Source organism: Polypterus senegalus, chromosome 8 (assembly GCF_016835505.1).
Source record: "Polypterus senegalus isolate Bchr_013 chromosome 8, ASM1683550v1, whole genome shotgun sequence".
In the NCBI taxonomy this organism is placed as follows: Eukaryota; Metazoa; Chordata; class Cladistia; order Polypteriformes; family Polypteridae; genus Polypterus; species Polypterus senegalus.
Genome location: NC_053161.1, coordinates 57,751,419 through 57,775,609, shown reverse-complemented (window position 1 = coordinate 57,775,609; position 24,191 = coordinate 57,751,419). Strand labels below are relative to the sequence as shown.

Sequence of the window (24,191 nt, the reverse complement as noted above, 5' to 3'; positions counted from 1 at the left end):
TTCCTTGAAGTAAACATCTTACAGATGCCATATTCCCCATCATTAATGAATGGGTGTAAGTTCCTTTCCATCTGTGTGTATAGTGTGTATATATACTGTGGCATCCGGCCAGGGCTGGAGCCCGGCCGGGACACCCAGGAGGACCGGAGGAGGGCTTGTGCCTCCTCCAGACCACGAGGGGGCGTCCTCCCTGGTTATGTTGGGGGCCTCGGGTAAAGGGCTTGGAAGTCCAGCCCTGTAGGGACCCGTGGCCACCGCCAGGCGGCCCGTGCCTGTAGAGTCTGAGCCCAGCCCTTCCGCCACACCAGGAAGTGCTGGGGGGAAGGATAGGGGGCACCCGGAGGGCTTCTGGGTGCGCAGCCGGCACTTCCGCCACACTGGGGCGTGTCTTCTGAGGAGTGCCGGGAAGGGGCCGCCTCCCTCCAGTCATTGGCGGAAGTCGGGTGGAAGAAAGACGGAGCTGAAGAGAGGACTGGAGGCGGCCAGGAGAAAGAGGCATTGAGCCTGCGAGGCCTGGACATTGGGAGATCGGTGCTGGAGGCACTGGGGTTTGTGGTGCACGTTATTTGTAAATAATATTTGTAAATAAACAGTGTGTGGTGAACTTAAGATGTCCGTCTGCCTGTGTCCGGGTTCAAGTTCACAATACATACATACATACATACATACACACACAAATATATATATATATATATATATATATATATACACATACATATATATACACACACACACACATATATATATACACATACATATATATACACACACATACACACACACACACACATATATATACACATACATATATATATGTGTATGTGTGTGTGTGTATGTTCTTCACCTTTATTTGTACTATATTTTTCAAAACTACATTTTTTTTTACCTGAATTGTAATTTTTAGTGATGGTTTCCTCCCCAACAGTAATACGGTCACTTAAGAATTTGTATATGGTCTATGGAAAAAAAAAAAGATTTACGAGTAAGAAATCCAGATACATTTTTCTTGAATATTTAACATACCAAAGATGGACATCATGTTATAAAAACTAGATCATTTTATTCAGTTTGGTGTGATGACATATTTCAAACAATGAATTAAAATCACAGTGGACACAAATGGTTGAGCAAAACAATAAAAGAATTGTGAAATGTAACAATATACTGTACTTAGGAGTGACTTTGGCAAGGAAGAAAAAAGATGTTTATTCACATAATAAATACAGACATATAGGGACAGTGACAGCCACTGCAGAAAATGCCAAATATGTATTGAATATGGTGAGTGAAAATTAAATACAAAACCTTCTGACACTATTGTATAGTTGAGGAAGAACAAGTTCAGATGTATTATCTGAGGACAAAAACGAGATGATAAGCCTTGGAATAAGAGTATTCCATGCTAAGTACAACATTTCTGTAAAAAAGAAGTGTAAATAGTACAATACTATTAAGCCATATAAAATGATAAAAAATGAAAATGTTATTTCCATGCTGAAAAGATGAAAGACACAATGCGTCGGCTATAAAGCCTTCATACAGCTGAAAAAGTGTCTTTTACCTTCTTTTCTTTTCAACATGAAAATAAGCTGAAACTTTTTTTCCTTTGCAGATGCACGCTGACACAACCCAACACTAACTCCATTGAATAGAAAATGATGCTATGAACGGTAAAAATGATAGTGACTGTTCTGCAAATATGTTTAAAAAAAATGTAGCAAATAATATTAAGTGATCTATTCAAACATCACCCTATATTCCTTCCCTATATCTAAATTATTCCAATAACAGTTATGGAGGGCTACAGATTCTTTGGCAGAAAATGCGAGAAAGTAACCCTAGAACTAACAGCAATCCATCATAGGGTACACTTATCTATGGTCATGACAAGCAAATTTAATATTTTAATAAACCTCTTAAAATATAATTAATTTCTGGAAACAAACTCATCAAAACCCAGGGAAAACTGCCCTAAAAAGGCACTCTGAACAGAAACTGAACCAGTGTCCAGGGGTTGTGGTTCCTATATGCTGCACCAGTCTGTTGGCCAACAGGTAGGCAATAGGTCATAAAAAATCATTTAAAAGGAGGTTTAAAACTGCAGCCAGTTGGTATTTCTTAAAGCTGTATTAAGAAGGGCAGAGAGTCCTTTTAAAAGAATATAAAAATGCACAGCATGTACATTTGAGCAACAGCCAATCCTGACCCTGCTTTGGCATCAAACTGCAAACACATAGTACAGTGGTCTCATCACAAGCTGGGCCTACAAAAATGGCTACTGGCTGGAACTGTATTTCAATTGTTGTTTAATTTACAGATATTGTTGTACTTCCATGATTGAACAAATTTAATCCATTCAGAATAGTTTTTATGATAATGCTGGGGGAGTGCAGTATCATTTTGCATGTGTAGCATGTCATAAACTGTTCTTATTATCTGAGACTGCTAAAAGTTGTAGCTAACACATTAATGAAATACTTATAAATGACACTGAAGAGCTAGGTGAACAGCTCCTGAAACGTGTTCTATCGGCTGATACCCAAAGAAAGCAAAAAGGTTATTATTTATGTAAAAAGGTTATTTTGATTGTATTTTAATTACTACTAAACATAAAAGAAGTGATATCTCTCTATAAGGGTAATAAAAAAGAATTCTGCTTTGGATCTTTTTACTTACTGAGTTCAAACTAAGTTGCACTTGTATGAGGCACCTGCGCTGGTCACAATCATTGAGTACTGCAGTTAGAGTCCATTTTTTCTTAATATCCTTCATTAAAATAAAAACAAGCCATAAATGTGGGTTATCAACACAAAAGACCATACTTAATAATATTAATTACAAAATCTGAACTTTACAATTCATTTGGTCAAAGTATATGACTCACCATTGCTATGATATAATCGCAGTTTCCATTCACTGTGTAGGCTTTACCATCAAATGTTGTGATGGAGGAGCCAACTTCAATTTTACATTGAGAAGGACAATCTTTTTTTTTGCAGATCCATTTACCACTTTGGCACTCACTGTAAACAGGGATTAGGAAAGAATTATTTTTAAACTGAAAATGTAATGAGTTTGTTCAGATTTCATTAAGTGTCTAAAAGCTGCTCACCATAACTCACAAAACGCCTTATGAGTTGCTCCTGTTTGGTAAACAGCACCGTTGTATTCACATGGACATTGCTCTTTCTTTACACAATTATTCTGCCCTCTAAGGTCATCAAGAATTGTGCCTTATTTTGGATAAAAATAATATTTGAAATGAAATGTTAAAATGTAATAAAAAAGCTTACATACAATACTTAATAATTAAAAAAGAAATGTAAACCAGTAAATGTCATAAATTATTGCAATATTAATTTGAAAAGAAAAGACATCTAAGTCTAAGTATATCGTTGAACAGAATGAAAGGCACAAAGTGCTCCCTAACATGGCTGAAATGGCTGTCTATCCAGTGTACACTTTTTGACAAAGAACGGCATTAGGTTCAAGCACAAGTGTTCAGGACTGTACTGAGGCAAGCTGCTAAGGCAGGTTTAAAAAAACATCCTATACAGCAAATCGTAAAGAGGCACTCATACATGCAGGCTGTCGAAGCAATGTTTGTCATTTTATTTTAAATTCACCCATAATTGTTTATCAAATATCAGAACTCCTGTATCAAATAATTTTTTATTAAGTTTTGTTTTGAATTACTTATTAAGTATAATCTTTTTATGATAGTTCATGTGGTGTTAATTAGTAATAGCACATAGATGACTTATTGAAAAATAGAAAAGAATAAAAGATAGTACAAAGTAAATAAGGTAATTAACATGAACAGAGCTGTTTGACATAGCCAGGCATCATGAAAAATGTTGGGGAAGCAGAAAAAAGGCAGCCACATAGAGGTATCTGAAAATTCAATCAAATGCAGACTTAGGCAGTCCGCAGGCTGCAATGGTATTGTTGGAAGTGAAGGGTAAATCCTTTAACTGAGTGAAAGTCTGATTAGAAATATTTCACTTTTTTGTGAAGTTTTATTTCACAAAGGTGCCCTTTAAAGTTGGGACCAATTGAAAAAAGAAGGGAACAATCTTGAAAATGAAAATATCCTACATGTTACTTAAAAGATTTGAACTAATTTGATGAGTGTATTAACTAGCTAATGTCTCTCAGATACACTGATGTCTGACAAAAAATCACATAAACCTAACAAAGTGGTTTTCTGAAAAACCTAATTTGAAAATTGTGTTCTTATAAAATCATATTTTCAGAGATTGTTTAAATTAAAATATTCTGAATTAATATTCACAAATTCACATGGCAATGACATAATAATGTTAGATTTTTTAGCATTGGTTTAAGGCAGTCATCAATTATTCAGATAAAGAACAGAAATTCTAAGTGAATAAATTTAGTATTTGCTCATAATAATATATATCAAGTAACCCACGATGATCATATACTTTATAAACCCAACAGTGAAATCCCCCAAAGCAAATAAAATGCACTCCATTTGGTGTCACCCAGAGGAAACAAAAATGCTCTCCCTGCCATACATGAAAATTAAGCTCTGAACTTATTTTTTTTAATGTTACCTCCATCTTTGACACCTTGTAAACACTTTAGGTTACATCCTTTGTATGAAAATGTGCTAGAGCAATAAATGTTGTATTGTTGTAGTTTTACTTTATTATCTAAAGAAAACTGTAAAACTGATTTTTTTTTTCTTACCTTCAGGACATGCACAAGTTTTTGTTTTTTCTGTATTAGAGGGTGATGGATTAGAGCAAGTAGGGGGATTTGCAGGACCCACCTCAGTAAATGTCAGTTTCTCAGGGCAAGTAGGTGAATCTAAGTTTGTGATTAAAATAAATAAAGATTAGTATGCAATTAAACAGATATATTTCTGTCTTCATTTCATTGTTAGATGCCACTATCAAGTTAATGAAAAATATTATTATAGATACAGTTATAAAAGTAAATCTTATATCATTTATTATTATGGTTGTCCAGTGGAACTATTTGTTTCCAATTTTGTTTTTTACTGCAATCTAGTAATTACATTTTGTGTGATTTTTTTTTTAAGTTGGGAAAAACTGAATCCTTCTGATTAAATACTTGTTTACTGACTAGATTGTTTCTTACTGCATTTTGTATATTCCCTCCAGGGTGTTTTACTCAGGTCAATGAGGTTAGCAGTAGGACACTGGCGAGTTAATTCCTCATAGAAAGCACATTGACATTGAGCAGCATTAGCACACTTGCAAGAATCCAATCCACACTGCTCTAAATATCCCTCATATAAGGTCAGATCATAATTGAAGCAGTAGGTAAAAAAATACGCCGACATAGCATCATTGCACATCTAAAATTAAATAAAGACAAGAAAAGGAATAAATTAACATTAACAAAAGAGCAAAATAAAACACTTAGATTTTTATTAAAAGCAGATATTAAGAAACTAAACAAAGAAAGGCTAATAGAATTTAAACATTTGAATAAAACTGATTTATTTAGAAAAGTTTATCTTACGTTTTTGGTTTTGTCACAATCCTTTGGATCATCTGGTGTTTCACATTCAGCACTGCCAGGAACTTTACTCTCTTGTAATAACTGTGTTCTACTATTATCTAAAATACAAACATGGAAACTGTTTGATTGGTTTACCTAATTCTTAGACACAGTTTACTTACAATATATAATTCAGTGTAAACTTCTGATTGTATAATATTTCATCTTAATAAGCAAACCTTTTTCTAAACACATACATTAAAAGTCAAAACTAATAAAAAAAAAAGCAAAGCAGGAAGAAATCGGTTTAAAAAACACATCTTTTCAAATGTATTTACCATGTATGTCATAATTTCCACATAATCCTACTGTTTTTCCTCGATAGTCAGAGCGAAGCTGCACCTATAAGGAAAATTTAAACAAAATAGGAAAATAGTTCACTTTTGTACATTTTTCAGAGTGTATTCATCTTATTATTGGATTTACAATTGGTACATCTCCTTTATTCCATCAGTACATTTATTCAGAGAAAAACCTATAACTCTTAATCTACATTGTTCAGTTCTAGTTTTGTTAAATGTTTTTAAAATATTCAAACATGTGCACATTAGCAAATGGGAATACATTCAGTATTTTTTTTTTTCTGGGGATGCTTTGTCAAATAAGGAAACAGTTCAAATATCATATGTCTTTATATTGCTTTTCACTTTATAGAGCCTTAATTTGAGTACTCAGAAATGTATCAGTTAGTCATAGTCATTTTGAAACCTTCTTAAACCAAATCAGTGACACTGGAGGATGAAGCCATTTTCTGCAGCATTCAGCACAAAGCACAAGATAGGAAATAGCCTTCAACAAGACACCAGTCCATCACAGGGTTTCTCACTCACAAGTCCCCATTCACACTCAAACTGGTGCCAGTTTGAAATCACCAATAGCTTAACTTCCATAACTTGGGGGATGTAAAAAGAACACCAGACTATCCAGAGGAAAACCCACACAGATATGGGGAAAAGTGCAAAAACTCAGTTATTTATACTTAAATGATGTATTCATAGTCCTGTATTATTTTACCACTACCATCACATTCTTAAAGTTTCTTAAATTATACTTTAGGGTCACCAGAGACCAGATCTCATCCTGAAAGTACTGAGCAAAAGGCAGGAAGCAATTTCAGATATGATGGCAGTCTCTGGCAGGGCACATATCCATGGCATGTAACCCTGTGCAAACACTGGCAGAAGGATTTGGCTGGAATTTAACTCATTTACATGGGGTTGTAAAGGCAGCAATGTTAAAAACTGTGCCACCACACTTAAACGGTTTTCTGTTAAACTCAAAATCACTTGTTATGTTGATCTTCTGTAAACCTTAATCATTAATTATAAGATTAAGGTGGATGACCTTCCTTATAATGTCATACTTATATGCCAAGTTACTTCAGGTAGCATATAACACCATCAGTGGTACTGAAGTTGTAAATATAACAAAAAGTTTAAGTCTTGTCAATTTGGAAAGCAACACAGTTATATTCTAATATATTCAGATGTGAACGTTAGTTCAGATTCCATATACTGACTATTTCTTATAATCAGTATAGAATTCTTGTTCCTTGTCTTCTATTTAAAATACTTTTAAAGTATAAATAAAAAGTCTGGATGAGGAATTTGTTAAAAAGAAGACTGACACATTTATGTTTCTGGTGAAATACAATAAAATTTGTAATAGAATAAGCAAGCTCATTAGCACTACTCTTCCATGCATCAGTAGTGGTCTAGTGGATCAGTAGGCCATTTGTACTTCACTTTTCTCCAAACATTTAACTCAATATCCACTGTGATAATTTTAAATATTATAACAGCACCATATACAAGTGTTCAGGACCCTAAATAAAATGTTCACAAGTATGTTTCACTTAGACATCATCATTTATGCTTCAGTACTTGAATTTACCTCTGATAAATTACATAATCTGCCAGTGCTTGTATTGTTCAGTTCACAATTGTCCTATGTATGCTGATTTATAAAAGTGTAAGCTAAACAAATAAAGGGAAGTGCATTATTATTTTTGAATCAAGGTGTTATTATGAAATACACACATACACACACATATACACATGCACACACACCTACAGGGATGCACTCTGTGCATCAGTTAAACTATGTACTGCAGTTGACAATAAAAACCAGAATAAACAATTTCCCTGATCTTTAATACTGCTCAATGAATTTTGGTACAGAATCACTTTTTATTGCCTTTTTTAAATATAATCTAAAATGTTTTTGTAAGATATTTATTATGCAGTCCCAAGGTCACTTGCTACATGAAACTGTAATGTCTTACTTTGTCTTTAAGAGCCAAGGCCAAGAGCGCACTCTTGTTTTGTGCCATTTGCTCAAAAGACTGTGTAAATGCATGTCATTTATCTGTCTTCATTATGTTAGCAGCAATGAGACTACTTATAAACCTTTTAGGTTCTGTTTTTCACTCACACATTCTCTTCTCCAGTGGATCCTGGTATCACAGACCAGACACCCAGAGAGGCATCTTGCTTTATATATAAACAAGTGTAAAACCTATACATAGAAACTCATGTGTAGCATGACATAAATAATAATAATAATAATAATAATAATAATAATAATAATAATAATAATAATAATAATAATAATAATGTGTTACATTTATATTAATATAAACATTTATATGGGGAGCCATGTCAGTCACCACTAATGTGCAGCATGCATTTTTGCATCAGTACACCCAACACACATTAGCTATTAGGTGGTGAAGGGATGCAAAACAGTATTTAGACTATTTAGGGACAGGGGATGATTAGGGGGCCAGAATGACTAGGCAGAGATGGGCGATTTAGCCTGGACATTGCATAAAAAGCAAAGGATATTCAGGGATCTTTTATGACCATAGAGAATCATGGCCTCAGTGTTGCATCTCATCTGAAGGACTTGAACTATCCCTTATTAGCTATTTAGTCTTCTAAATGGGTTAAAATATTGGTCCTTTGGGTCCTTTGCCTCATTGCCGCTGTTGTGATCATCTCTTATATAGAATGCAACTTACCCAGACTTTAACTATGTTGTTTCCTTGGGGTTCCCAATACACTGACAGAAAATTTCTCCTACTCTCCAGTCTCACAAATATACCATAATGATGAATGTGAATGGATTTCTGATCATAAGGAAGAGAAACTCTGCAAAATAAACAACAACACTAAATGATGTATTGTTAGATGTTATACACCACAGTCAATAAAATTACTAAATAAGTATGACTTGTGCATTTACACACATTAGTCAATATAGAACACATAGAATACTAATTTAACAAACACTTTAACAAAAAAAAACACTGCAATTAATCTTAAATTGTTTGTTTAAGTTACTTATTTTACAGCCTTGCAAGGTGCTCAAGTCTACTCATGACAGCAGATTGCTCTCGAAGGGACTATTATAGGTATTATTTAAGGTTTATTAAGGTATTCTGAAAGTGAAAAAACTTTAATATCTGGGAAAAACAAACTAATGAAATGTATAAAATATTTAGACGTTCTAAACTAAAGAAATAAAAACTACTTAATTAATTATTCAGATGGGGCAAAGTTGTTAGTTGCCAGTTAATATAGCATTTACCATTTTAATTAAATGTGTTAAGATTGCAACTTTAGTGATTTAAAAATATGTATTATGAGAAAACAATTCCATAATGTGTTTAGTGCTCCTCTCCTATTATATTCTATCAATTTATTATACTAGGGGGCTCTGCCCCCTGCTCGCTTCGCCCGCCCACCCCCGTGTTTGGTTTATTGGATATACAGTTTAAGAAGATTGTTATTTTCATGGTAATTGTTTCATATACATTATTTTCACTTTTACTTTAAAAACTTTTGTAAAAACAATACTTGTCCTTTATTTCTGGCCCCGGGTGTGGAACATCTCTTTCTCGCAGGACGTATAACGCCGCTCGCGTTATGAAGGGGGTGCAGCTGCTGTTGCTTTGCCAGTCGATCATTTTAAAGTCATTACAGGCGCTGTCCTTTTTGCCACTTCGTGTCTCTGGTGCTCGCGTTGTGATCGCTTCTCCATGATCATAAATATACACCTGACTGAACTGTGTTTTCTTTGAAATTAAACTTGTCGTTGCTTTAACTGTTGCGGGACCACAGATTCTCTTGGTGTATGGTCAATTATTGTTTAAATCTACGTTTTGCGTATTGAATGATGTGAAGGCGAAAGGACTTTGTTTTCTGCTCTTTGCCTTTTATTTCGGACCTCGCTTTGTCCTGCTATTTTTTCAATTACACCTGGTCCTGATGATTAATTTCCTTTTTTTGCGCTAATGCAATCTTTACTATCTTCTTTTTGATTCCGTAGCGACTGACGTAATAAAGTGTCACAAAAGTTTAACTTGAACAATTGCTGACTTCGTAATCCCAAACACAACTTTCTAGCATCCTCTCCAACTGCTCATCCCCTGGGTCTTGACCCCCCCCCCCTCCAGTTACCGCCTAAATCAATACCCCGTTATCAGTGTTCCGTGCTGTACTCCTCCCTCACTCAATCGGACCTAACAGTCACTTAAAACAAAAAAGGTTTCAACCTGGCTGGGACACTACAATACTTTCGAATTTTACTGCTTTCATATTCTTTACCTTCCTCTGCATGTGTATCGCACCATCGTTTGTTTGAGCCTTTCGAATTCCACTGCTTTCATAATCTCTTATCTGCCTTTTTTTCTCTCCAACACTTTAAGTTCTATTTTCTCCACGCTGCTCTTTCTTCTTTGCTTAGTCGTTGACGTTTCATCTATAATGTATTGTCCTTATACACTTTATATGTGCTGAGAGCACAGGATCTGTGTGTGCTACGTGCCTTTACATGACTGAGTGTTTTGCTGGCCCTGCTTTTATTTGATATTGTTTGCGTCTCGCGGGTCTTTTAAGTGTCTTCCGAGAACTTCCGAGAAAATCACGTCTCATTTCCCTGCTTTTCCTTTTCAGGATTTTTTTTTATAATAGAGAGATGCTGTTAATATTCACAAACCTTTTTGTTCATTGCATAGAAATAGTACAGAAACAATACTGTTGTAAAAAGTTTAACAGTACCTTTGACCATCAACTGAAATTACACCATTTTCAATAGCAGTGTCAAGCTTGTCCACAGTAATTTTTATTTTTTTGAAGTTGCCATTCTGATCTCGCTGGATTTTGATGTCAAACTCAGAATTGGGATCAAGCGAATTGAAACGGCTCAACACTAAGAAGCAAGTTGACTGCAGGTAATAGAGTGTCCCATTAAAGGTTCTGAAGGACCCAGTTCCATATGCACTGCATTCATCTAAAAATGAGATAATACTTGTTATTTTCAGGAAAGGACATTTTTTTCAGCATGTTCAGTATTATGTATTTATTGTTTTATTTTCTACGTTTAATTTTATATGACAAATCAGAAATAATTTTCTACTGGGTTGCCAGTCAATCAAAAGACAAACTCATGCTTCAGTCAACAGAACTTGCTCATCTTTGAGACAGAAAAGCAAGAAGTAAACCCAAGGCAACTCCATATAGACAGAGATCAGAGTTTGTGTAAGTGCCCTGTAATGGACTAACACCCAGCCAGGGTTGATTCCCGCCTTATGTTATGATAGTCTATGGACCGTATAAATCTGACAGAGATAAACACACTTGGAAAATAAATGAGTGAATGTTTCACCGTAACAGCAGCATTATGCCTTGTTTTATTAAGTGTTATAAAGTGATCTGATTTCTTTGAAGTGGATTAGTACCTCTTAACATTCATTTTTTATTGTATTGTATTTCTTTCTTTTAACTTTATTAAAATAGACAAATGCTCAAAGATGCAAACAGAGTGATCTAAAACTAAACAAAAAGAAACAGAATAAGCAGAGGCCTTTAAAAATTTAGAAAGGATCTAAAGAGATATAGATTTATTTACCTCAAAGAAGATTAAAAAAAAATATAAACTTCATCTTCATTTTCTTTAATTATACAGTATAATGAATGTCATAAATGACAAAATTAATTTTATAAAGTTCTGTACATAATCTGTAAATGTGTTGCTTCTGTAGTTACCTATCTGGCCTACTTCAGTATGAAAATGTCAGAATAAGAACATAAAAAAATGAGAAGAGACCATTCATTCCATCAGCCTTATTTGTTTAGCTAATAGCTAGGTTGACTAGATAGATAGATAGATAGATAGATAGATAGATAGATAGATAGATAGATAGATAGATAGATAGATAGATAGATAGATAGATAGATGAACGTTTACCCCCCAGAGTGGAATTAAAGAATCGCATAGTGTGGGGGAGGAATGATCTCCTCAGTCACTCAGTGGAGCAGGAAAGTGACAGCAATCTGTTGCTGAAGCTGCTCCTCTGTCTGGTGATGATACTTCTTATGACCAGATACTTCTTAAAGGTCATGAAGGCTTCTGCTTCAACTACATGGCTTGGTAGTGTTATCCAGATTCTCATAGTTCTTTGCATAAAGACTTCAGTCCTAAATGAACTTCCCCTTAATTTTCACAGGCATCTTCAAGTATGTGATTCACCCATAAACTGACCGATTTCTCCTGGGTCTACATTATCAATGAACCGGGCCTGCATTTATCAAGAGTCTCAGAAAAACTCCTAGGAATTGCATTAAAAGTTACACTAGGATAAGAATTTGTCCTACTTCATTGTAGGACATTAGGGGTTGGTGGCAGTGTACTATGAACTCAGGATGATCTCGTACTGGTCTGGTCTTAGTATGTATTGTATGTATGTAGACTAACTTTGGTGATTAGCACCAGTGCATTGTGCCATAGAGCTGCAGTCAAGCAGCAGTTCTGAACCAAGACTGAGTGTGGTTGCAGTGTGCTTCTTGAAGACAGAAGGGAAAGAAAGTTGCATACTAATTTATATGATCTTGTGAGCAGGATCAGTGGAATTAATATGTTGGGTAATGTTAAATAAATGGAAGGCATGCACAGAATTCACTCAAGCTCCATATGCACAAAGCATACAATTATTCCGCTTAAAATCTTTTATCAAGCACACCTGTCTCATTTAAAATTGTCCAAAATGTTTCCAGGGCAAGATCCAACCTGTGAATGTTGTAATCAAGCTCCAGCCTCACTGGGCCACATGTTTTGGACATACACCAAATTAACATCATTTTGGACCAAAATTTTTAAATGCCTTTCAGACATCCTTGGTATCCTCCCAGAAGGGCTTAAAGTGGAGAAGGATAAACAAACTGCAATTGCCTTTGCTTCACTATTGGCACGAAGACTTATCTTGTTCAACTGGAAGAATCTTAACTCACCTCTTTTAAGTCAGTAGGTAATTGATGTAATATATTACTTGAAACTGGAAAAAATCATATTATCACTTAGAGGATCTGTGCAAACTTTTTTAAAACCTGGCAGGATCTAATCAATAACATTTTAGAATAAGCACTTAAATTCGGGGAAAGCATTTTCTTCCCTTTTTAAAGTTTTACTCTGTCTGTTGTCCTAGTTCTCTTTCTCATGAGTGGGAGTTGATTTGATTTGAACTTAGTTTTGTCAAGTAGAATGTTATTTGCTTTTATTAAATTGTTAAAAAAATTGTTAAAAAATTGAATGAATGAATGAATTAATTCCATAAGCATTAGACAGAATGTTATGGAAATGAAAAACCACAGATATGCCAAATATTTTATATTTATATTGGGACTGAAGTATAGCATGATACTGAATCAAATATATTATTTAAATGCTAAAGAAAAAGACAACCAGTGCTATATAGGAAATAAAAAATACCGAACAACATACATTTAACTGTTAGTCCTCAGTAAAAAAGAGATAGAGGCGGTGTCCCTAATTAAGAAAGTGTACACTGAAAATTGTTGCCATTTTCTTGTATAGCGTATCTTTGTGAGTGTTCTCCAGATTTAGTATGAGATCACCCACAATATGTATTAGAGCTTGTGCTCTGCCCTGAGATATTTTTTATGAATATTGTTCTGTCTCTGACTATCATGGATCTATTATGGTGTGGATGGGAGGAGAAATGGGGTAGGGGTTATTCTGAAGGAACAGTATGTCAAGAATTTTCTAGAGGCGAAAATAGTGTCAGGCAGATTAATGATTATGAAGCTGGAAATTGGAGGTGTGATGATGAATGTTGTTAGTGCATATGCCCCGCAAGTTGGGTGTGCGATGGAGGAGAAAGAAGATTTTGTAGTGAGTTGGATGAAGTGATGAACAGTGTACCCAAGGGACATAAAGTGGTGATTGGAGCGGATTTCAATGGACATGTTGGTGAAGGGAACAGAGGAGACAAGAAGGTGAATGGTAAGTATGGTGTCAAAGAGAGGAATGAAGAAGGTCAGAGGATAGTGGATTTTGCCAAAAGGATGGACATGGCTGTGGTGAATATGTATTTTAAGAAGAGGGAAGAACATAGGGTGACGTACAAGAGTGGAGGAAGATGCACACAGGTGGATTACATCCAATTCAGAAGGTTCAATCTGAAGGAGATTGAAGACTGCAAAGTGGTGGCATGGGAAAGTGTAGTTAAGCAGCATAGGATGGTGGTCTGTAGGATGATGTTGGAGATCAAGAAGAGAAAGAGAGTGAGGGCAGAGCCAAGGATCAAATGGTGGAAGTTGAAAAAGGATGACTGCAAGGTTGAGTTTAGGGAGAAGGTGAGACAGGCACTGGGTGGCAGTTAAGATTTACCAGACAGTTGGGCAACTACAGCAGATGTAGTAAGGGTGACAGCAAGAAAGGTGCTTGGTGTGACATCAGGACAGAGGAAGGAGGAAAAGGAAACCTGGTGGTGGAATGGGGAAGTACAGGAGAGTATACAGAGGAAGAGGATTGCGAAGAAGAAGTGGGACAGTCAGAGAGATGCAGAAAGTACACCAGAATACAAGGCGCAAGGTGAAGAAAGAGGTTGTGAAGGCTAAAGAAAAGGCATATGATGAGTTGTATGAGAGGTTGGACACTAAGGAGGGAGAAAAGGACCTGTACCGATTGGCTGGACAGAGGGACCAAGCTGGGAAAGATGTGCAGCAGATTAGAGTGTTAAAGGATAAAGATAGAAACATACTCACAAGCAAAGAGAGTGTGTTGAGCAGATGGAAAGAGTACTTTGAGAGGCCTATGAATGAAGAAAGCGAGAGAGAGAAGAGGTTGGATGATGTGGAGATAGTGAATCAGGAAGTGTAACGGATTAGCAAGGAGGAAGTAAGGACAGCTATGAAGAGAATGAAAAATGGAAAGGCCGTTGGTCCAGATGACATACCTGTGGAAGCATGGAGGTGTTTAGGAGAAATGGCACTGGAGTTTTTAGCCAGATTGTTTAATGGAATCTTGGAAAGTGAGAGGATGCCTGAGGAGTGGAGAAGAAGTGTACTGGTGCTGATATTTAAGAATAAGGGGGATGTGCAGGACTGTAGTAACTACAGGGGGATAAAATTGATGAGCCACAGCATGGAAGTTATGGGAAAGAGTAGTGGCAACTAGGTTAAGAAGTGAGGTGATGATCAGTGACAGTATGGTTTCATGCCAAGAAAGAGCACCACAGATGCAATGTTTGCTCTGAGAATGTTGATGAAGAAGTATAGAGAAGACCAGAAGGAGTTGTATTGTGTCTTTGTGGACCAGGACAAAGCAAATGACAGGGAGCTGTGGTATTGTATGAGGAAGTCAGGAGTGGCAGAGAAGTATGTAAGAGTTGTACAGGATATGTATGAGGAAAGTGTGACAGTGGTGAGGTCTGCGGTAGGAGTGACGGATGCATTCAAGGTGGAGGTGTGATTACATCAGGGATTGGCTCTATGCCCTTTCTTATTTGCAATGGTGATGTACAGGTTAACAGCATAGCACTATGATGTTTGCTGATCTGTAGCGATAGTAGGGAGCAGGTTGAGTTGACCCTGGAGAGGTGGAGATATGCTCTAGAAAGGAGAGGAATGAAGATCAGTAGGAACAAGACAGAATACATGTGTGTAAATGAGAGTGCGGTCAGTGGAATGGTGAGGATGCAGGGAGAAGGTGATAAGTTTAAATACTTGGGATCAACAGTACAGAGTAACGGGGGGTGTGGAAGAGAGGTGTAAAAGAGAGTGCAGGCAGGGTGAAATGGGTGGAGAAGAGTGTCAGGAGTAATTTGTGACAGACAGGTATCAGCAAGAGTGAAAGGGAAGGCCTACAGGACAGTAGTGAGATCAGCTATATTATATGGGTTGGAGATGGTGGCACTGACCAGAAAACAGGAGACAGAGCTGGAGGTGGCAGAGTAAAAGATGCTAAGATTTGCACTGGGTGTAACGAGGATGGATAGGAAATGAGCACATTAGAGGGTCAGCTCAAGTTGGACGGTAGGGAGACAAAGTCAGAGAGGCGAGATTGCGTTGATTTGGTCATGTGCTGAGGAGAGATGCTGAGTATATTGGGAAAAGGATGTTAAGGATAGAGCTGCCAAGGAAGAGGAAAAGAGGAAGGCCAAAGCAAAGGTTTATGGATGTGGTGAGAGAGGACATGCAGGTGACAGGTGTAAAAGAACAAGATGCAGAGGACAGAAACATATGGAAGAAGATTATCCGCTATGACAACCCCTAACAGCAGAAGCCGAAAGAAGAAGTTCTGTCTCTGACTAGGTATTTAAAACAAGAAAGATATTATGGGCTTAGCGCCACCATTCACCCAAATTATTGCTCGAGTTGTACATGGATTTCAGTTTGAAAACAGGGGTTGGGATTTGGGTCCCCATGGTGTTTTGCATGCAGGGCCGGATTTTCTTATAGGCTAACTAGGCTTCAGCCTAGGGCCTCAAGATCAAGAGGGGTCTACATTCAAATTGTTAGCAAAATTAAAATTACACTATTCTAAAAACAGTGAACACTAAAACACTGAACCGAAAATAAGGAGAAATTCTACGCATATGACTAATAAACAAACATAAAAATATATTGGTTAAGATCAACGCGTTCAGCTCATTGGGTCTGTTCGTTTGTATATACTAGATTGCACCAAAGTATAGTTCATACGTTCACTGATTGCTATGGCAAATATTGACGTGCCTTATGCTACTAAGCTCTGGTTTGTTCTTGCATAAATAAAGTGCAGATTGGTGTAGATTGGAACAGACAAACGAACAGACCTATTGATATCCCGACGTTCGGTTATATTCGTGTTACTTCGATAATGTGAAACACGTGTTAATGTTATTAGAAAAGATTTTTATTTTAGGATTGCGTACACGATCATTTGATTCTCGCCTTTTGAGTTAAGTAGGTTCAATACTTTAGTGAAGTGTTTATAGACTATTGAAAAATTTTTTGTGACAATATCTTCATTTCACGGAATTCTAGGTAAGTTCTTAACATACCTAGAACCTCTGATATTCTGGTAAAATTACTGGTGAGTATGAAGGATTCACGAGTCTTATAATGACCTATGCAATAGGTAGTGAAAAATGACATATTTAAACCACATGACCATTTCAAAGTGTTTATTTCAGTAGGCAAAATTGCTCAGTGATGAATAACCACTTTGCTGAGGCTTTGTAAGTGTCATTAACACTAATGAATAGTAGATGCATTTTTGCAGTACCTAAAGTGTAATAGAAGTAATAATAGGAGGAGTAAAACATAATAAGGTAGGATATTGTGCTAAGCTGCATGTTATTGTTGCCACTTTGTAACAACACAAACAATAGCTCAGTAATGAGCACCGAGCTGGAAAGACTGAGACATACACACTGAAAGGGAGCAACACCAAATAGTGGGCATATTTTTATTTAACAATGAATACTTCATTAATTGTTCCTGCCTTGCTCCCCGTGCTTCACGTCACTCTTCCAGTGTTCTAGTCTCACAGAGGACAGACATATAAAACAGTATATACATCTGGAGATAACCATGAGTGAATTTTGCTTAAAACTGGTTGGGAACAATTAGACGACTCATTGAGTTTCATATTTCTAGAAACAAATCCAACACCTCATGAAGGTAGCTCACAAAGTGACGGCGGTGATTTCAAACTGCAAAGAGCATTACTGCTCTTGTGAATCTGGTCTGATAGAGAGCAAGCTTCTGATTATGATGAACCATCTACAGTCAAAACATCCCCTACAAAAACCCTGTTAAGACATATACTGTAAATGTGTATCACTTGTGCAGGGAGCACATTGCAAGTTTTAAAAATAAACATAGCATCAGATTAAATGTTGGATTCAAAGACATCAATAGATGACTGGTAAACTTGAACAATATGTTTCCTCAGGTGCTGTGTGTGCTCTCTGTTGTTCAGTGTTAAGACAATAGTGTAGGAGTCATTATGAGCTTAAAATAATTGTCCTTTGTATTCATGAAAATATGAACTGCAAAGTAAACGATGTGTCACACTCCATCAGATGGACTGCCATTAAGAGAGATAATAACAAAGAGCCACAGGAGATGCAGATTTCAGGATTCAAAACACCTGAAGCAACAAACCCACCTAACAACACCAGTACATGCACAGATGAGGCTGCACAACATCCACCTTCTGACTACACTTCTAATCAAATAACTAAATAAGGTTGACATAACTGGCGAATTAGAAATGCAAACATGCCATGAAAAAATAGCTACAGCTTTTAAACAGTTTGCATATGTCATAGACCACAATGATTATATAACCTTTACTAACTGTTTTTATGTCATATAGAGATGATGTATTTAAAATGACAGAAAGGTATTGCAGCAGAGAGAGGCACTTGTGTGTGTATGTGTTTGTCTGTCTCCGCTGTCACAGCACTCCTTACAATGTACAAGTAAATTATTAAGCTTCAGTTACCTCAGTGTTACTGAGCTCTTGAACAGATAGCAGCAGTTTTGGATTTTTATTTTCTCTCAGTGTCAAGTCATTTGTTCAGTAACATCTGCTCTCTCCCTGAAACCACAGAGGCTGTTTAGAACACACAGACTGGAGAAATTGGGGGTGAGTGTTTTAGGAAGAAACCCTGTGGTTGTAGGCTTTGCAGGATATCCTGAGATGTGTATTATTATTTCAGAATCAAGTCTAGTAATGCAAGACTACCATTGTCCTCATAGTTTTCCACTGTGGTGTGCCATACCTCCCTCAGTGACAACTCTTATCTTCTCTGAGGCTGCATTTATCAAATGCTCTGCCTACCATCTTGAACCTTCCCGGTAATGTAATAATGTATAATACATTATAAAATGTAACAGGGATGTTACAGGGGTTTGTGGAATGCATTGCTCAGCATACCTGATATTTTGCTGTCAAAAACCAATCCATTCCCACATATCTTCAGCATATGTGTTGATACTGTGATATCACTTATGATTCACATACTGTATACATGTATACAGTCTTTATGTGTGTGCCAATTTGCAAGAATGCAGCTTGCTTAACATTACCTCACATTTTCATGGGTAAATGTATAAATCTGTATACTGCCTCACACATTGTAAGTGAATTTAAAGTTCGGTGGAAAATTCGTAAAATGGCTAGTTGTGACATACCCAAATCATTACTTTTGCAAAACTACATTTTCCTTGTGGCCAAAAAAGTTACCAGTACTTTAAGTTTTGTAGACGGCGCATCACTTTTCTATGTGGATGAATCAATCACATAATGTAGAAGACTTGTTGCAAATATTATTCCATCTCTGTCAAAACGACACTACAGTGATCCCTCGCTATATCACGCTTTGACTTTCGCGGCTTCACTCCATCGCGGATTTTAAATGTAAGCATATCTAAATATATATCACGGATTTTTCGCTGGTTCGCGGATTTCTGCAGACAATGGTCTTTTAATTTATGGTACATGCTTCCTCAGTTTGTTTGCCCAGTGTGGCATCAGGCCGGGGCTGGAGCCCGGCCATGACGCCCAGGAGGACCAGAGGAGGGCTTGTGCCTCCTCCAGACCGCGAGGGGGCATCCGCCTTGGTTATGTTGGGGGCCTCGGGTAAAGGGCTTGGAAGCCCAGCCCTGTAGGGACCCGTGGCCAACGCCAGGCGGCGCCCCGGTGCCTGGATATCCCTGGAGCCCAGCATTTCCGCCACACCAGGAATTGCTGGGGGGAAGACAACAGGGGACACCCGTACGGCTTCCGGGTGTGCAACCGGCACTTCTGCCACACAGGGGCATGTCTGCGGACGAGTGCCGGGAAGCAGCTGGAGCCCATCCGGGTTCCTATTTAAGGGGCCGCCTCCCTTCAGTCGATGGCGGAAGTCGAGTGGAAGAGGACGGAGCTAGAGAGAGGACTGGAGGCGGCCAGGAGAGAGAGGCATTGTGAGGCCTGGACATTGGGGGAACCGTGCAAGAGGCACTGGGAAGTGCACTAACTGTACATATCTTGTAAATAAACATGTGTTGGGTGCAAAAGCGATGTCCGTCTGTCTGTGTCCGGGTTCAAGTCCACACCAGTTAATTTCATACAAGGGACGCTATTGGTGGATGGCTGAGAAGCTAGCCAATCAGAGCACATATTACGTATTAAACAAAACTCCTCAATGATATATGATATGCTTCCCGCGCGGTGCTTCGCTTACTTACAAACCCGAACAGCCCATATTGATTTTTGATTGTTTGCTTTTCTCTGTCTCTCTCACTCTCTCTGACATTCCCTGCTCTTGACGGAGGGGGTGTGAGCAGAGGAGCTGTTTGCACAGAGGCTGTTTGCTTATAAGATATGGACGTGCCTGTAAAAAATGCTGAAAGACTTCCTTCACATTGATCCCTTCATTGCGGCCGCTTTATCTCGGTGCTTTCCATACTTAAAAGCCCAACAGCCCTATTGATTTTTGCTTGTTTACTTTTTTCTCTCTCTCTGTCTTTGTCTCTCTCACTCTCTCTGACATTCTGTGCTCCTGACGCGCGCACTCCTTTGAAGAGGAAGATATGTTTGCATTCTTTTAATTGTGAGAAAGAACTGTCATCTCTGTCTTGTCATAGAGCACAGTTTAAACTTTTGACTAAAGGGTGCTATTTCATGTCTAGGGGGCTCGAATAATGTTAAAAAACATATGTAGAAGATCGTAAACAGGTTTTCTATGCTCTAACTGTGAAAATATTAGATTTATAAATAAAGAATCCTACTTCGTGAAAATTCATTTATCTGTCTGGAGTGGATTAACCGCCATAAAGGAGGGTTTACTGTATAACTGTGCAGAGAATATTTATAAACAGTGTGGGAGAGATTCTAAGAGCTTAAAATATATAAAAATAACCATAAAAACATATAGTTTCTACTTCGCAGATTTTTACCTATCGTGGGGGGATCTGGAACACAACCCCCGCGATCGAGGAGGGATTACTGTAGTTCCTTGATTTGTATTATTTTCAAAACATTCCAGTTTTTCCTGGAAATGAATGCTGAACTTTGCCTGAGCTACATTTTCTTGTAGCTCCTAGAAAAGCTCCTTTAAATCCTGGTAAAGTTAAAGTGCTTTTACTCCTGTTTCAGACAGTAGAACCAAATTTGCATCACTCTGAGCCAGTTAGGATCATTTCCCTACTCTGAGATGCTTGATAAACATGGGCACTGGATTAGGCTCTGTCACACACATGTGCATGGGAAGCATTCCAAGGGCTTAAGTGGGAATAAAACACAGAGTGTGGGGTTAATTTATTGTACTAATGTCTCTTTTCCCTCTCCTGCAGACTTCCAGAAGACAGACACACCTAAATCTCCTCCCACCTCCAGCTACATTTCACAACCCTGTTGACCTCACCTCAGCCTGAAGACACAAATCTTTCTTTCCCTCAACTATAATGCCGGAGCACTTTTCTTAAGTTTCAGTCTATGTTATGACTCAGTGCTTTGTGTTTAGTCATTGTTTAACTTATTTTTTTTGGCAAAACCGACAATATAAGGGGTAGAATCCCCAAACTTTTATACTGTTTCTTGTCTATTATTACAGCCCTCACACAGTCTCATCTGCTTGAGACCAAACAGATTTAATTCTGAGTTTGACAAGAGTGTTCCTGTTTTTTGGGGGGGCATGGTGACCAGAGTTGCACTCACTGCTTCACATGTAGTCTCACAAGTTCATAATATAGCCCAAGCATAATAATGTCCCTGGATTTATATTCAATAGATTTAACAAAATAACCTAGCATTCTATTTGCTTTTTAATTGCTTCTGCACCTTGCTTAGATGATAAGAACATTATGTTAATGTAAACCCCTAAAGGTTTTTCAGAGATCTGCTGTCTTTAGATGTGATAATCTTACATTTAGACCTGATGTTCCTTCTACCCATTCTTTTAGCATTATGCACTTTTCGACAGGAAACTGCATTTTCCAAGTGATTGCCCAGTTCCAAAGCTTGTCCAAGTCATTTTACATTTTTGCTGCTGCCTCCTTAGTGTCCACCATTCGTTCAATTTAAATGTCAAATTTTGCAAGATTACTAACTATACTAGAATAAATGTCATGAACATGTCTTGGAAAAAGCAACAATCCAAGGACAGACCCCTGAGATACTCCACTGATGACCATGCTCCATGTGGAGCATTTTCTGTACTCTTTGGTCAGTTTACCAATTTGGGATTCAGTTTTAGGGATTACCTCTGATGCCAACAGAAAGTTCAATACTAGCAATTTATAATAATGCTATTATAGATTATACATTTTCAAGGCCTTATCTAAACCTGATTGTACAGAACTTGGAAGAAGAAGTAATAATAAATTTGCACACTCTCCATTAATTTTTTATAATAATACAGCCAGAGAGAGAAAACATATATTGTTAGTGAACTTTATGATTCAGTGTTGTTATGTGGCACCTCTGAAATGTTTTAACCACTAAGGAAGGAGTGCTGACTGTTTTGAAACAGGTGAGTGTTATAGACGCATGTAACGCATGGGTATAGCTACCACCTAGCAAATCTACACTGCTTAAAGTACTCATGAAACTACAATGCAGGCTACCAGAAGCCCTCAAAAGCTTCATCTATCTGCCCTGACCTACAGAGTATGGTGTTAGGTTTAGTTATGTTTTCTTGTTGTTGTTTTTTTTGCTGTATATGTTTTTCTGATTATTCTCTTTCATGTCCTGAGCGTCCGATTCATTTAAAGCACATGTTTTGTCTTGGCTGTAGGTTACATTTTTTTGGACTTTTTATTAAAAAATTTAATTGTTTTTTGGTTAGTCCAATTATGGAACCCATGCAACTAATAAATGTATGTACATTCCATATGTAATTTTCAAGGAAATGCTATTGAAATGAACCAAATGCATTCATTCCTAAGTCACAGTGTATGACAGCTCAAAATTCTCTTTGAACAGTGCTCAATCCAAATCATCAACAATGCACAAAAAATCTTCTTAATAGGATTGTTTGACAAGAGCGACTGCAGTTATTTGATGCAACACTGTAAGGAAAATTTACAGCTAAAATTCCTGTAAGTCAATTCACCTCATGGAGTTTGACACCTAGCAGATAAATGTAAATAACGTATTCAAACCGACTTCTCTTTATATTTAACCTTCTACTTGTTGATGTCAACTTTTTGCTGACGGCAGCTTTTAGCCTTGATTTTTATTGACACCCTCCTTGATTAAGTTAAGCATCAAAGAATCTTTTGGATTTGTCATTTTCTGAATACACTTTGATTCTTCAATTTTTCATTTCTAATAGTGTTTTATAAATTCTGTGATGACGTGGCGGCCACCATTGCCACAATGATGTTATCATCTTTGAGACAGTTTAACAGCCAGCATTATGTGTTTTCTAACATCCAGGATTGCGAAGAAAGCTTTAAAATACAAAGTGCAAAAAAATTGTTTTTCAAATTTTGGGTATTAAGTTTGACTTACTTTTTAGACTTGATTACTGAATAACCTTCTGGCTTCGACACATTGGTTTCATGGTTTTCCTAGTATTGACTTAGCACTTCAAAACACTTAATGTTTAATTTCTTGATTTTACTCTCTTTTGCTTTTGTGACTTGCCATTTCAGCATGTGTTAAAGTCATCTGGCATAACAAATAGAAAGAAGGACCTACTGATCCTAACTAGCCAAGAAAAAAAAGGCATTGTCTACAGAAAAAGAGCCTACTGAAAAATCAAGGATTGCACACCCAGATTACATAAGGAGCAGAGAAAAGTGAAGAAAACAATTCTGTTGTGAGGAAAAGTTGATAACATTTTTCAGTAAAAGGTCCTTTTTTATTTGGCTAATCAGACACAAGCCCTTGGTTATACCCATAATTGTGTAAAGGGAGCTTTGTAATAGATGAAGCCAGTGCAGTTAGACAAGCACAAAAAATGAAAACAGAAGAACAGTCAAGTGAAGAAAATAAATAGATAACAAAATTACCTTCTGAACTGTAATATTACTTGTTGCCCAAATAAATTGGCATCTTTTTTAACTCAACTCTCACATTTCATCTGTCAACAACATTTTTAGTTTTGCTCTGTTCAACCTACAGCTTGTTTTCAAAGTCTTTTTATTTTATTTGTAATGGTAATACTGTTAAGCCTTTATAAATCCTCTGTTATCTGATCTCAAGCACCTTATTCTCTTGTAATTTATACTTGTACCTCTAGTTACATGTTTAGCTTTAAGATGCTGTCTTAGAAGTTCCTCTCCCTGTCTTGCCTTCTTCTCCTGTTGAATCTTGTTCTCCTTTTTCCTAGAATCTTGAATTCACAC

General features: G+C 37.1%; 1 protein-coding gene across 1 annotated transcript in view; it reads right to left on the bottom strand.

Moving 5' to 3' along the window:
• LOC120534550 (mucin-19-like) overlaps positions 1 to 24,191 on the bottom strand; it is a 131,339-nt gene that overhangs the window by 73,778 nt on the left and 33,370 nt on the right. Inside the window, exons 9-18 of the mRNA XM_039762145.1 lie at positions 10,620 to 10,851; positions 8,579 to 8,708; positions 5,835 to 5,898; positions 5,518 to 5,615; positions 5,131 to 5,350; positions 4,717 to 4,836; positions 3,113 to 3,233; positions 2,885 to 3,023; positions 2,677 to 2,766; positions 887 to 956 (exon numbers count right to left, since the gene is read on the bottom strand). Coding sequence (XP_039618079.1) covers positions 887 to 956; positions 2,677 to 2,766; positions 2,885 to 3,023; positions 3,113 to 3,233; positions 4,717 to 4,836; positions 5,131 to 5,350; positions 5,518 to 5,615; positions 5,835 to 5,898; positions 8,579 to 8,708; positions 10,620 to 10,851 — 1,284 coding nt within the window. The remainder of the gene's footprint in view (positions 1 to 886; positions 957 to 2,676; positions 2,767 to 2,884; positions 3,024 to 3,112; positions 3,234 to 4,716; positions 4,837 to 5,130; positions 5,351 to 5,517; positions 5,616 to 5,834; positions 5,899 to 8,578; positions 8,709 to 10,619; positions 10,852 to 24,191) is intronic.